General features: G+C 38.4%; 5 protein-coding genes across 6 annotated transcripts in view; 1 reads left to right on the forward strand and 4 right to left on the reverse strand.

Annotated features, from left to right (window-relative positions):
• LOC307120101 (Fc receptor-like protein 5) overlaps positions 1–4,832 on the forward strand; it is a 103,951-nt gene extending 99,119 nt beyond the window's left edge. The window contains exon 18 of one of the 2 annotated variants that reach the window (XR_013815750.1): positions 4,385–4,796. Coding sequence is in view for 1 of the 2 variants with exons in the window: in XM_079806967.1 (XP_079663093.1) it covers positions 4,385–4,437 (53 nt within the window). In the remaining variant the exon portion in view is untranslated. Of the gene's footprint in view, positions 1–4,384 lie in introns of both variants that reach the window. The other variant, XM_079806967.1, reaches the window with a different exon arrangement.
• Positions 4,833–5,344: 512 nt separating this feature from the next.
• Positions 5,345–5,719, reverse strand: LOC307120511 (histone H2B-like; the record flags this gene model as incomplete). Its single annotated transcript, XM_079807587.1, has 1 exon — positions 5,345–5,719. One exon carries the CDS (start codon positions 5,717–5,719, stop codon positions 5,345–5,347), a length of 375 nt encoding a protein of 124 aa, XP_079663713.1.
• Positions 5,720–9,173: 3,454 nt separating this feature from the next.
• LOC307120378 (histone H3.2) lies at positions 9,174–9,584 on the reverse strand (the record flags this gene model as incomplete). The annotated part of the gene is made up of 1 exon (XM_079807396.1): positions 9,174–9,584. One exon carries the CDS (start codon positions 9,582–9,584, stop codon positions 9,174–9,176), a length of 411 nt encoding a protein of 136 aa, XP_079663522.1.
• A 2,179-nt stretch (positions 9,585–11,763) lies between these two features.
• LOC307120414 (histone H2A-like) lies at positions 11,764–12,150 on the reverse strand (the record flags this gene model as incomplete). Its single annotated transcript, XM_079807437.1, has 1 exon — positions 11,764–12,150. The coding sequence occupies one exon, from the start codon at positions 12,148–12,150 to the stop codon at positions 11,764–11,766; it is 387 nt and encodes a 128-aa protein (XP_079663563.1).
• A 507-nt stretch (positions 12,151–12,657) lies between these two features.
• LOC307120345 (histone H1-like) lies at positions 12,658–13,251 on the reverse strand (the record flags this gene model as incomplete). Its single annotated transcript, XM_079807350.1, has 1 exon — positions 12,658–13,251. The coding sequence occupies one exon, from the start codon at positions 13,249–13,251 to the stop codon at positions 12,658–12,660; it is 594 nt and encodes a 197-aa protein (XP_079663476.1).
• Between the last annotated feature and the right edge of the window lie 2,293 nt (positions 13,252–15,544).

Genomic DNA, 15,544 nt, shown 5'->3' on the forward strand with positions numbered 1-15,544 from the left:
ACGACTTCAGCTTCGGAAACCCAGAAATGTGAAAAGGGTCTATGCTCTTTTCACATAATGAAATGTTCTCTGATCCCACCAGTTACATTTATTAATCAGGGGAATGACATTAACATTTGACTTCTACTCAGGCCAGCCAAACTCCAGCACCACTGAAAGATGAAGAGGAGATGGAGGAAGAATATTAACACCCAACAGGAAAAAGAATAAAGTATTTGTAGGAAATAAAGATGACTATAAAAAATGTAAATAAATGTATTTAACAGCTGTGGTGGTGGTTATGCCATATATCTCGTACTACCATCTGGCAGCATCCTTCCATTCCATACAATAATCCGTTTTCAGAAAGTGTGATGATGGGTATATGAGTGTCATAAATGCATCCAACCACTGGAAATCCTAAAGGAAATTCGAATTATTAGGTTACTTCTAGAGGATTATCAAGTGAACGTCAGGATCCTGTATAAAAGGACATGCCATTTTTGTCACTTTGACAGTGTCCTCATGATGAAATATGAGCAATGAATGTTCCTGCAAATAATGCTTTTCTTACTTTGTATTTTTGTCAAGTGGCAGATAATTTAGTAAACTTTGCTTACTTTAGATTTAGATTAAATTTATATATTTTTTTATATTTATACTTGAAATACGACCAAAATACTCGGTAAGAAAAGCATTTGTGGCATTTGAATGAATGAATAAAGTATTTAAACTCTGCTGGTGCTTTAAAAAGGGGGAGGAGAACGAAAGAAACTCTGGGTTTACCAAAGAAAACCTGCTCCTGACCAGGTTAGGTTCACAGAGTAAGTCACCCTGGTAACTGACTCTGAGTATAAGTTACCTCTCTTTCAGAAACGGGCTTGGCTTACCCTGCTTTCTCAGGTTTGACATACCTCCCATTCTGAAACAGAAAACCCAGAGTTTCCCTTATTTCAGGGTTAACCTACTCAGAGTTTTCACTTAACCTCCTTTCTGAAACGGGCCCCTGGTCTACCAGTGTTTAAGAACATTTTCAAGGTTTGGACTCTTTTTGTTTTTAAAGAATCAGAGCGTTCATTGGCTATTGGTAGAGCCTTTAGTTCGTGGAGCAGGTCTGGATGTGTCTGCCAGTGGACTTTTCCCAGAACTCAACAAGACGCTCATTAGCCAGGTTTCCTTCCAAGGATTCTTTAGCGCATCATTCATTCTTATTTTTGTAATTTTGTGTTTTTTTACAATCTAATAAAACTTCATAATAAAAACTTCAGAAAAATAATAGTTAACTGCACCCGTTTCTGAATATTGCTTGAACAAGTATTGATCTAAACTGTGTTTATAACGAAGTACAAAAAAACATGACTGTTTAATAAAAACATTATTTTATGTATAGGGCCTACAATTGAGCTAAAATATAATAAAGTTATGTTTCAAAATGGATGAGGAAAATATGGTGCCTTGGAAATCTCAGCAGCTCGTCAAAAATACAAATGTTGCGTCTGTCAAACGAAGGAAGGCTGTTGGAGTTTACAATACGGACAAAAATAAATAAAATACATAACATATTACATCTGTATCTGAATAAAGAAAACTAATATAATTATGATTTCATGGGCAGGATCGGACTAAAGGCCAATTTATACTTCTGCGTCGGACCTACGCCGTAGGCTGTGTGATACGCTCGTACCCGGACGCGCACCTCTCCAAAAATGTAACAACGCGTCAATTCTACGCGGACCACAAGCGCTTTGATTGGTCTGCCAGAACCTCACACAACATTCTACACAACAAGCTGCTTCTTCTTCGGCTGTTGTCTTGATTACACCATCATGCCCGAGGACACTGCCTACTAGCGTCTGCATGTGTAATTGCACATTGACGCGGACAACAGCACAGAACTATAAATGCTCACGACGGCGTCGGCTACGTACGTACACTACGCGCGTACACTCGACGCAGAAGTATAAATTGGCCTTAATTGACAAATGAAAATCACAAATTATTTTATTTTTAATAAATTGTATCTCAAAGAAAAATAAAAAATAAAATAAAAATAAAGTCAGTTGAATCTAGACTATTTAATAAAAGTTAAATATAGGTTACACCCATCAAATGTTTAGGTTCGGTCTCTGAGGGGGAAAATATCAGCGATTTGATGTTTTTGAAACCAGAACAAATAACTTTTTTGTTTGTTTGAATGATCTGACATGATTTCTCAACTGGCTTGACTTCTCATGTTCAAGGCTCATGATAAAGATTGTTGCTCTATGAGCATTTTACTGTAGCTACCAATCTTTTTATGGATCGTGTGAATGTACATGTGCTGTATTATCTTTGTCTTTGTCTCGAGGACCCCCTTGAAAACGAGATGTTTCCTCTCAAGGGGTTTTCCTCCCAACAACAATAAATACTAAACAGTAAAAGTTGCATGCAGCACAATTGATCTATCGGTAAGCCACGCCCCGCTTAGTTACTGTTGCTAACTCGGACAAACAAACGGAGATGCTTGCCTTATCCCAAGATGTTTTTGGACACAGAATGTAGCGTATACCCCATCCGAATGATGGCCAAACTTTACTGTTGGTTTATCAAGTTTATTATGTCCTTTTTCACTCAAAAAAAATCATCGTAAGAGCTGAACAAACAAAGCATAAGAAGTGCGCATTAACGTCTCATTCACAAACTAGCTCTCTCTCCGTTGCATTACCATTAACATAAACAGCAAATTACACAAAAACACTCATACAACTAACAGTAAACAAACATATACACAGAGCTTATGCTTTTTCAGGGGTGCAGTTAATAACTGGTAAACTTTGTATCTGCAAAACAACACTGATAAACTGCGAGTGCGAGCTCTCCCTTTCACTACCCGTAGACTATAATACCCATCAAAATAGGAGGACAGATAATGTAGACTTTAAACATATCTAAAATTTAATTAATTTACATATAACCAGTTTAATATGGAGAGGCACTGAAATGTAGACCTTCGTGTTTTTGACCTACAGTGTTACATGACGTGAGAACAGTTAGTTATTTCGGTTTGTATGTTAGCAGGGACTTTAATCGTAACTTAAAGAGAGTATGACAAACAGAAAATCCTCTCAGGATCCCTGGAATCAGTGTTACAGTACCTCAGGCACGACATTTTAGCATTTCTGTAGCATAAACACCATCAAACCGATGAGAACTTCGGATTTTCCAATGTTTCTCTATGGCGCTGAAACCTAAAGATGTCAGAGTTCCGGTCCCAGCGTAACTGATACTCAACTGCTATTGGCTCATCTGCGTTCGAGGGGAGGGGCTTACCGATAGGTCAATTGGCTCTGTGTCCAAACCCATGGGCTCCGTCACATAAAGGCTGTTCCTCCTGTCAGACAAACTGTCCCACTTCTCCCTGATCTTCTTATTCATATTTCATCATTTAGTAATTGGCCTTTTATTCTGAAAATAATAAGTAAATGTCAATCTTCTCATTACTCTCTGCATTTTACAAATATTTGGGACACGAAAGATACAATATAATTTGCGATATCAGTGAAATTATGTATGGAAACGACTTGGGGGCAGATTTCTTTAGCGATACAACAAAACTTATGCGATAATGCTTACGTCATTACGCACATCATTTTATCGGTAAAAGGTCAAACAGGCTGGAGACAGCAAATATTCAAATTGCACAATCTTTTTTTTAACGCATATTCACTTTGTCGATAACAAAACAGTGGAACAAGTGGATGGAAACTTGGCTAGATAGTAAAGTCACTACCACTACCATTGTGTGATACTCCATGGCGTGATTTTTTGTTTATTAAATGTGGACAGGAAACCTGAGTGGAGAGCACTTTATAAACCACCGTTATCTAAAGGAACAGGTGATAGCAGTGGAGAATCCTGTCAATTCTTTTATCTCAATTTGAAATCCTGAGATTGGTGCCGGATGTCCTTTTTGTACAGAGAGAGAAACTATTGAATCTTTCATGCATTTGTGAATTATGCCAGATTAGAATCTTTATTTTTGCTTTTAGGAAATATTTTTCGGAGTTGTAATGAAACTTTTCTATGGTGTTACTCATTTTGGGTTTTAAAAAAGATGTGTATGCCAGCTGCTGAATTTTATGAGCAAAATCATCTGTTTATATAAATGGGAAAAAGAAAGTTGAACTGAATTCAGAGCAGAAGCAGTTTCTGTGTCTTCAAACGGTGCGAGCAGGAAAAGTGATTGAGTTCAGTTTCTACAAACATGGATGATCTGCCACTTTTGAAGGGATTTGGTGTTGGTGAGGCTTGTGTTCTGCATTTGAAGTGATTTGGTGTTTACACACTTCAGATGGTTTGTTCTTAAAATGTATATTGTCATTTAAACGAATTGTATTTGTAATAAAGGTTTGTTTTAATTTCACAGATCCATCTGTTGAAGACCAAAGTGAGTTCGCCGTAACAGAGGAAGAGACTTGAAGAAACTCTGATATTAACATGTTTAAACAGATTCAGAGTGATCATATTTCTGTTAACATATTTGATTTACCTTATATCATCTGTCATTAAGCATGAGGGATATTTTAGTGTGTTATGCTTTTATATGGTCCATATTTACAGTTATTATTTAGATTTGTCGTAACTTTAAAAGAAAAGTACTTGATCATATCTGTGTGATGTTTGTTCTTCAGTAATAATGTTCTTCAGTGTTGCTGGCTCTGTTTCACTTGTTTCTGTACTTTGGAAACATACAGACCAAAGTTTTATTCTGAATATATAAATAACAGTTCAAATTAATGTGTATATGCCCAAAAGTGTGTAATAAATGTCTTTGTCTCACATTTGTCTTCATTTATAAACCATCGTCTAAGCCGAACACATTGTCTGAGTTCGTCATGTTTTCATTGTAAGAAACTGAAGTTGCCTTTGGATGCTCTGCCACTAAACTACACATTTAACAGCCATTTTACACCAGACCTAATAAAACTGATCTTTAACTGACAGTGATGAGATTTCAGCAGAGATGTTTCTACTCACATGATCTTGAGCTTCATTTTACATTTGTAATATTTTCCACCATAGAGCAAATATTCCACGTGAGCTTTTTAATAAACATTTATGAATCTGATTATAGATAAGCATGGCACATGAACTAAATAAAAATTCCATTTAGAGCCGTTTAAAATAAATATCTTATTAATAAAATAAAAAGTTAATTAGAAAACTGTAAAAAATTAAAACATTTTTCACAAAAATTAGCAATAATTTAAAACGATAAAGCTTATGCATTAAACTGTGCTAAACAGTGAAGGAAACAAAGCTCTTTATAAAGACAATATGTGTGGCTCTTAAAAGAGCCTTTGTGTGTCTGATGAGATGAGCGGCTTTACTTTGAGCTGGTGTATTTGGTGACCGCCTTTGTGCCCTCAGACACGGCGTGTTTGGCCAGCTCCCCGGGCAGCAGCAGACGCACGGCGGTCTGGATCTCTCTCGATGTGATGGTGGAGCGCTTGTTGTAGTGAGCGAGACGAGACGCTTCACCGGCGATGCGCTCGAAGATGTCGTTGACGAAAGAGTTCATGATTCCCATCGCCTTGGAGGAGATGCCGGTGTCGGGATGAACCTGCTTCAGGACTTTGTACACGTAGATCGCGTAGCTCTCCTTCCTGGACCTCTTGCGCTTCTTTCCGCCCTTGCCGGCGGTTTTAGTGACGGCCTTCTTCGAGCCCTTTTTAGGGGCGGACTTCGCTGGCTCAGGCATGATGCTGGAGAGTCGCAAATATGACAAACCTAAGTGAACTCATGAGCGATACAGAGACTTTTATTCACTAACATATGCTAATTTACTTGAACCTTTTCATTGGCTCGTTGAACATGCCAACCCCACAAACTTGTATTTGATTGGACAACTCAAAGCATTACGAGCGGAACCAGAGCCAATCACATGCGGATGAATGATAGCCCCGCCCACCGCCTCATGTTTTAACGACACGGGCTTTTTCCTTTGTTTCATTTCCCGCTCGTTTATTTGTATATTGTAATAATATTTTGAGAAAATACGCAGTTCTGGGGCCTGTTTCAGAAAGGAGGTTCAACCAACTCTGAGTTTAAACCTGAACTCTGAGTTGACTTACTCTGAGATGGGAAACTCTGAGTTTTGGGTTTCAGAACAGCTGAATTGAGTTGGTTCAATCAACTCTGAGTAGACTGACTCTGAGTTAAGCACATGCACTCCAACTATGAAAAGCCACGATCAATGGAGCTCCGAAATTATGATTCACCATGGCAACAGCACCCAACAAAAAGACATTTGCATACTTCCGGGTCAATATGCAAGTTTAATTCTTAATTATTTTAATTAAGTTTAATTTTTATGGTATCCAAAAGGCAAACAAAGAATGTGGCAGCAGATAAATAAATTAAAAAAACATAATTCAATCAGGAAAAGCTTTAAGCATAAAATGTTCATGGGTGTAGGTTTAATGACTTTACAAACATTTGACATATTAAAAAAATATCATTCAGTGTCCAATGTGCAGCAGCTTTTCCCACATAGACCCTTTTCACAGACTGTGATGACGTGTTTTAATGGTCATCAATATCGTAAATCCTGCAACGTTTTTTTAATTTATTTTTTATGTATGTACATTTATAACACTAATACTTTGTATTATATTACTTTTGCATCAAATTGCAAAAATCAAGTTACCGCTGCTGTGAGAGTGTTTCTAATACAGTATCTGAGGGAGTGATAGTTAAAATTAACATCTTTCTCTCTTTTCACTGCAGTTATCAATCTCACTTTAATTTGTCCATCTTTTTGAAATCATTGTGGAGTTTTTCTTTTGCTATTTGAGCAAATGGAGACACAAAAATATATATTTAATGTATTCTCTCATTCACCGCTATAAGAGTTAACCCAACTATGACGACTTCAGCTTCGGAAACCCAGAAATGTGAAAAGGGTCTATGCTTTTTTCACATAATGAAATGTTCTCTAATCACACCTGTTACATTTATTAATCAGGGTAATGACATTAAACAGTTTACTTCTACTCAGGCCAGCCAAACTCCAGCACCACTGACAGATGAAGAGGAGATGGAGGAAGAATATTAACACCCAACAGGAAAAAAGAATAAAGTATTTGTAGGAAATAAAGATGACTATAAAAAATGTAAATAAATGTATTTAACAGCTGTGGTGGTGGTTATGCCATATATCTCGTACTACCATCTGACAGCATCCTTCCATTCCATACAGTAATCCGTTTTCAGAAAGTGTGATGATGGGTATATGAGTGTCATAAATGCATCCAACCACTGGAAATCCTAAAGGAAATTCGAATTATTAGGTTACTTCTAGAGGATTATCAAGTGAACGTCAGGATCCTGTATAAAAGGACATGCCATTTTTGTCACTTTGACAGTGTCCTCATGATGAAAATATGAGCAATGAATGTTCCTGCAAAGAATGCTTTTCTTACTTTTTATTTTTGTCAAGTGGCAGATAATTTAATTTGTTTTAAGTAAACTTTGCTTACTTTAGATTTAGATTAAATTTATATATTTTTTTATATTTATACTTGAAATTCGACCAAAATACTCCGTAAGAAAAGCATTTGTGGCGTTTGAATGAATTAATAAAGTATTTAAACACTGTTGGTGCTTTAAAAAGGGGGAGGAGAACGAAAGAAACTCTGGGTTTACCAAAGAAAACCTGCTTCTGACCAGGTTAGGTTCACAGAGTATGTTACCCTGGTAACTGACTCTGAGTATAAGTTACCTCTCTTTCAGAAACGGGCTTGGCTTACCCTGCTTTCTCGGGTTTGACATACCTCCCATTCTGAAACAGAAAACCCAGAGTTTCCCTTATTTCAGGGTTAACATACTCAGAGTTTTCACTTAACCTCCTTTCTGAAACGGGCCCCCGGACAGTTTTAAAACCCATTGTAGACCCACTGAGTTTTGGAGGAAAGACCATACGGTCAACTCAGAACTTCACTGATTCATGAAACTGTTTAAATTGCAAGAAGAGTAAAAACAGCCCATTTGAGTTATTTTTCAGCATTTTCACTTCTGCTAACTTTGGTATCAAACTGATGCAACTGTTTTGTGTTCATTTTGTAAACCAGCTAATTTTAGTACGTGTGAATTGATAAACATTGTGTAACACAAAATAAATTACTGCACACTTAATATCAACACTACTGTATACATCTTTAGAGTAAAGAGAATGAAAAGATGCTGATATTCTCATTATATTACTGTTATATGTGTTTTTCTAGCTCAATACTGAGCTAGTTTTATGATGACGTGCGTAAGGACCTTACAGGACCTGACTGAAACCATCGTCCCGTGGCACACACCCCTACCCCAAAATATATCTCACGCGCATGATTTAACCTTCACCCTGACGTTTGTTTCATATTACAATTAAGTTTTTTTTCACCCAAATGTTTAAAAATGTGCAAAATAAGCGCATGAACAACATATGACTTAATGTTCTCTTCAGCATCTTAAGACAATTTCTTCACAATTAATCTTAGTTTATTGTTTTTTTTTTATAAAATACACAACTACTTCCCGCAGGGTCAGAATGTCCAGCACTGTGGGCGAAGAAGTCATGTGACCCACAGCCGCAAAAGAGGTTTAATTATTATTATAACAGTATTGGGTGGATAAAGTATTTCTCGCGCCTGCTAAGAGACTAAAGAGTTTGTATACTGTGGAGTACATTACCTGCTTAAATTCATACATTTTAATATACTATTGTCACTGATATTTATTTAGAAAATATTGTGCTGCATATGCCACCCAGTATGTTTGCTTAACAATAAACTTAATGATGAAATAAGTATAATCACTCCATGTATTCATCCATGTAGCCCAGCATTATTTTCAGTGAAGCCATCTCCACTCGCACGCGTTCATTGCATTGTTTTCTGTGATAAAGTGCTTAAATGAAGAGAAACAAACCTAAAGTGCTTTATAGTTTGCATATATTGACCTCTGGCACAGTTCGACATTGTAACAGTGTTTCGGTGTTATAACTAACAAAAACCTAAAGATTTAATGATCGCACGCACCAATTGTTTATTGCTGGTTATTCAGACAATGAAAATACTGAAACCATTATAGAATTGATCTTTCTTAGAAGCATTGATGTGGCTCTTAAAAGAGCCTTTGGGGTGTGTGTGGCTGAAGCCGCTGCGGGTCTAAGCGCGCTCTCCGCGGATGCGGCGGGCCAGCTGAATGTCTTTGGGCATGATGGTGACTCTCTTGGCGTGGATGGCGCACAGGTTGGTGTCCTCAAACAGACCCACCAAATAAGCCTCGCTCGCCTCCTGCAGGGCCATGACAGCGGAGCTCTGGAAGCGCAGATCCGTCTTGAAGTCCTGAGCGATTTCTCTCACCAGGCGCTGGAAGGGCAGTTTGCGGATCAGCAGTTCAGTGGATTTCTGATAACGGCGGATCTCTCTCAGCGCCACGGTACCGGGCCTGTAGCGGTGAGGCTTCTTAACGCCACCGGTAGCTGGAGCGCTCTTACGGGCGGCTTTAGTCGCCAGCTGCTTCCTCGGGGCTTTTCCTCCGGTGGACTTACGGGCGGTCTGCTTGGTTCTCGCCATTGTTTCTAATGAGTTCAGCCGCTGCTGTGAACAGAACGAACGAATGAACAGTTCACGAGAACACGCGCTTATTTAAGCCTAAAGCTGCCGTGCGCTGATTGGACGGCGCTGCTTCAGAGGCTTTTGATTGGTTATTGTCTGGCAGTTGGCCAATTACTTTGCATATCCTGTTTTCAAACAACGGATGACAGTTTGTGCTTCCCGCCCAAACGCTTCTTTGTTTGTTGTTTCTTTGTATCCACGGAAATAGAAGCGAAATCAGTTTTACATTTGTACAACAAAACCAGTGATTGTTTCTCTTATTGAATGTTCAGTTTTTCTTGTGAAACTAATAGTAAAAACTGAGACAAGTACAGATGTCACCACATTATACATTTCATTTATGTGTATTTTTATACATGAGTATAAATATCTTTAGCTATGCCAATAAAGCTTTAAGCATTCCCATAATGCATTCATTAATCCTCAAGAACTGCAGTGAGACTGGATACAAATATTACTTACCAATTTTTTTTAAGGACCACAAGTATCTCTAGTCAGATTTGAAATTTAATTAAATATTGTCATTGAAAAACATGAATGGAAACTTAGAATTACTTTCCTAAGAAACAAACTTCAACCTGTGGCTCAGTTTAATTGTTTAAATGTCGGCATTGTGAAGTACAATAATTTGTCTACTCATTGGCGTTCTGCAATTTTGTTTTAGTAACCCATTTAAGCCCACCATATAGTATATAGTTAGTATAGTATCGTTGTCATTTTTGTTTTTGTAAGTATTTTTCTAAATGTTATCCATGTTTTCTCAATCACATGCAAGCAAACAACCAAATAAAGGATTTCAATAAGAAATCCTTGCTGTCACATGAGGATGCCAACTTCCCCCTATACTTCCAGGAAGCATGACAAAGGCAAACCCTCCCAAAGAAAGGTCATTTTCATGTTACTAATAAGTATTTGTTGTTGACATATACATATCTACATAATCATGAAAGTCTCTAGAATCATCCAAACAAAACAAATCTTACAACAGATCTATAGTTTTTTGTATACTTGGTCAAAAGTCCAAGCAGCAGCTATAGTTGCCGGTGGGCAAATGACTTGTAAGTACAGGTGCTGGTCATATAATTAGAATATCATCAAAAAGTTGATTTATTTCTCAAATTCCTTTCAAAAAGTGAAACTTTTATATTATATTCATTCATTACACACAGACTGATAGATTTCAAACGTTTATTTATTTTATTTTTTATTATTTATTTTGATATATATAATGGGGAAATGGGGTTTACTGTGTTAACAGGTTAATAAATCAAGATTGTTGGTCTTTAGTGCTTTTTGCTTTCATAATATCCCACTAAAACATAACTTAACCCTTTAACGGGCATCCTTACTGTACGGTAGACCTGAGTTTGATGTGGAATAAATGTGTCAAAAGGAGGAGATGAGAGAGCGATCTCTCCACAGCTCGACTGGCCCTGTGTCTGCTGTCCAGGATGGAGCTTCCCGTTCTTAAACTTCAGTCGGTCACACAAAAGGAGGAATGGAAAGATAAAGAGTTAAAGCATGGGATTCATTGCTGTAGATTATCTTTGTCTCCCTTTATGATATTGTATTATGTTTTGTAAGGCCAAAATATTGAGGACCCTTCATCCAATTTGGATGTGTTTCATTCTAATCAGTCAAGGATTATAATTGAGGAATTATAATGAGGAAATTCAGACAAGAAATGAGTTTACTTGTACATTATTATATAAAATCTCCTACTACAGTCAGCCATTTAATACTATGGGACTATTTTTTTTTTTTAATAGATTTTATTTTTCTTCATTCCATTTATTTTTATTTATTACCATTTAACTTTGACACAATGCCCTGTTGGGGCAACTTCTTTAATGGATTAATGGATTTGATGTTTAAGAGATGCAGCTTTTTTGAGCTTGCATCAAATGTTCTTTCTTTCAAGAGGAAAAAAAATAGGAAAAATAATGGAGAACATGTCATGGGACACTGTTAACACGACCATAAACAATTCAGAAGAATTTGTGCACAAATTGGTTAATCAAAAGGATTTTAACAGAAATTCAAATAAAAGATGTGATAAAGGAAAATCACTCTCTCTGGGATAAATTGTGTGGCTCTTAAAAGAGCCTTTGGGTCACTAAAGCAGACTTTAGTGTGTTTATTTGGATTTGGCGGGCTTCTCGGTCTTCTTGGGCAGCAGCACGGCCTGAATGTTGGGCAGCACACCGCCCTGAGCGATGGTCACGCCACCCAGAAGCTTGTTCAGCTCCTCGTCATTGCGCACCGCCAGCTGCAGGTGCCGAGGAATGATGCGGGTCTTCTTGTTGTCCCGAGCGGCGTTTCCAGCCAACTCCAGGATCTCAGCGGTGAGATACTCGAGCACAGCGGCCAAATAAACCGGAGCACCGGCACCGACGCGCTGGGCATAATTGCCTTTGCGGAGAAGCCTGTGGACACGGCCGACGGGGAACTGCAGACCCGCCCTGGAGGAGCGACTCTTGGCCTTGGCGCGAGCCTTTCCACCGGTTTTGCCTCTTCCGCTCATTATTGAAGTCTGTCAGTTACAGAATGAACAACAGCGCCTCCACACACTGTATTTAAACGAGAGTGCCAGTCGCCCATTGGTTTAGAGTCTGATAAGATTTAAACCAATCACTGAACTTCCCTCCAAAGCCCAACCCCCTTTCTGCGGGAATGATTGTAGAGATGAAAAGTTTGAAAAAGATTTAATAGAAAAGTAAAATAAGTACAAATATGGATATTAATCGCTGTTTCTACAAAACACTGTAATATTCTGTGCACATTGATCTTCTGATACTGTAGTTTTATGTTCCTATTGTATTTTGTTTGACCATTTTTAACCAATTTCTTATGAATACAAATGTTTACTCGAATTTTTTTCATAAACTTACTTGTTTGTTCAGAGTCTGTGATCAAAAGTCACATATTTGCTTTCAAAATTAACAAATTATTAAAATACGTGAGTTTTGCTCTTTATTCAGAGTTAGTGTGTGGCTCTTAAAAGAGCCGTTGAGGAACAAACAGTGGATATTTATTTCTTTTTGGGAGCTGCCTTTTTAGGCTTGGCGGCTTTAGGTTTCGCCGCCTTGACCTTTTTAGGGCTTTTGGCTGTTTTCTTAGCGGCTGCTGGTTTCTTCGCCTTATTGGGGCTCTTCGTCGCCTTCTTAGCGGCTGTGGCGGCGGGTTTCTTGGCCTTCTTCGGCGATTTCTTGGCGGCTTTGGGCTTCTTTGCTGCTGCAGCTTTAGGCTTCTTAGCGGCGGCGGGTTTCTTGGCCGCGGGCTTCTTCGCTTTAGGAGCCGCTTTCTTGGCGGGTTTCTTCTTGGTCTCGGCTTGCTGCTTGTTGAGCTTGAAGGATCCGGAGGCGCCGGTCCCTTTGACCTGCACCAGGGTGCCTTTAGTCACCAGGCTCTTGATGGCGACCTTGACGCGGGAGTTGTTCTTCTCCACATCGTAGCCGCCGGCGGCGAGCGCTTTCTTCAGGGCGGCGAGGGACACACCGCTCCTCTCCTTCGACGCGGACACAGCCTTGACGATGAGCTCGCCGACGCCTGGACCTGCTTTCTTGGCTTTCGCAGCGGACTTCTTCTTCGGCGATTTGGCCGGGGCTGGGGCGGTTTCTGCCATTTCTATCTCTCTCTGGTCGGATCTAAAGTCTCTCAAGCGCTGTCTGGGTTCAGCAATGAATAGCGCTCGAGCGGCGCTGCGCTTTTGAATAACACATGAGAACCTCATAGACTCAACCCGCCCGCTCGGCGTCTGTGCGCGTCCACGAGCCGCTCGCGCTTGTGTTTTCTTCTCATACATTTGGGGAAAAACTGGAGCTGTGAAATAGTTTATCGCAGTCAAAACACAGTGAACACAAAGCAGAGGGTCTGGCCTTTCATTAGAGACTCAAATACGCGAAGAGGAAATGTCACTTTTGCCTTCGTCAGGTCAAATCCAAGGCGAGCATCAGCCACGGCGAAACGCCACGTGCAAATCCGCTGGATACTTTTAATGAAAGAGTTAATAAATCCTAAACCCGTCCTATGTGTGTTCAGCAGACAGTCTGAAAGAGACTTTAATGAGAGCAGCATCAGTGAGGGCGTGAGGAGGCTTTCATACAGATGTTGATCTGGGCAGCTGGAAGCACACGAACATCATCCGGAGGCTCGAGACTCTCATCTCTGGCCAGCGGAGGATCCATGTTTTAACTAGTTAAACACATCTTTGATGTGCATCATAGGCCTATATATCACGACATTAAACTGTTAATGTAATAAAAGGATTTTGTATCTCCTGATTCGCCATTCATCTCATATATGTGCATAGAAATGATAAAAATGATTGCTCATCATTTAAAGCAAGAGACAGCAGGTCATAATGTCCTTTTAATAACTATGCTAATTCACAACACAGTCATGTATTTACAATGGGTGATTATGTTTTATATAGTTATTTAGGCAGATGTTTTTCTTGTTTAAATGATGTTGTGAACTGAAATTACGAGGATAATGGATAAGTGTTGAGTTCACAGGTAAATCTGAATGAAAATCAGAGGTCTGGTCTCATCTGGTTTGTTATGGTTTCAGCCAAATCACTGCAACTTGGTCTCACTTGGATTTGCTCAGCCTCAGACTATAACCGAACATATTCAATGATGTGAAAACAATTTAAACATTTTGTTTGGCTGGGTCTCAGTTTTGTGGAGGTTTAACCAACCTCTTACGCCTTAACCTCAGGGGCTTTTCCTATTTAAAAACATCAGAGAATGAGGCAGAAATATGTAACATTAATCTAAATGAATAAATGCTGTAAAATGTATTTTGCTTTGTTTAGTTGTGTCTGTGTGTCATTTGCATTACCTGTTAAAGGGACGATTCTTCTGCAAAACACAAGAAGATATTTTAGTTAGACTTTAGACAAAATTATTATCTTTTATGTTACACAGAAGAAAGATTGGAACAACATTAGGGCGAGTAAATGAAGCGACTGTTTCATATTTGATACACAAATAAGCCTTTAAATGGTAAACCTGTAATGGTAGAAATGTAGCTTCTGAAGAATGACAGATCATCTGCTGAGCTAAGATGAGTCACAAACAGACTCGGATAATGTCCAGTTGCTTTAAGCTTCCCAAAACAACACCTGTATATGAAAGCCTCCCTAACTCATGAACAGCTCACGGACTAAGAGCTCAACTCTTCAATGTATTTGACCTGCACTCTTGATTGTTGCTCATGTCATTTGAAGAGCTTATGTTTAAATATTTGTTTCACCACTTCAGTTCAGCAATGTTTTACACATATTGACTGTGAGTCAATATCAAAAAATGAATATAGATGGTTCAATGGTTTCTGTCATCTCTTCTGTCTTAATAGTCTTCTTCTAGTGCGGTTTAATGGCAGATGGACTTTAGACTAGAATCTGAAGGATCAATGGGAAGGAAAAAAAAAAACTTTATAATACAATACAATTACTAATGCAATATGTTTTAAATTTTACTTTTCATTCCTGTTTTTTTTAGATAATTAAGTATTTATCTCTTTATTCTTGACTGTCCTAAGTCACAACATAATAGATTTTATAGACTGAAGTTGATTAAACCTATATCTCTCAAATTCCTGAACTTCTCTTTTTCCTTGGTAAATACTGCATGATGTATTCACAGCTGAAGTTGTAGCCATACTTTTAGAATAAACATCTGTTCTGACTCAATAGCACTCAATATTTTGAGTTCAACTGAAACAATAAGAGATGCTTTATTTAAAGAAATATCCATGTAATGCTAAGAATAGAGATGATTAGAATTCATGTATATAGTTTTGTTGCGTTCCAGCTTATATTGGTGTGGAGGGCAATGAGATTTGGTCCCCTTTGGTAAAGATGAGCCAAATCATGAATAAAAACAGCAGAGAGAGAATCATGACAGAAAAAG

This window comes from Gobio gobio, assembly GCF_949357685.1.
Source record: "Gobio gobio genome assembly, chromosome: 2".
NCBI lineage: Eukaryota > Metazoa > Chordata > Actinopteri > Cypriniformes > Gobionidae > Gobio > Gobio gobio.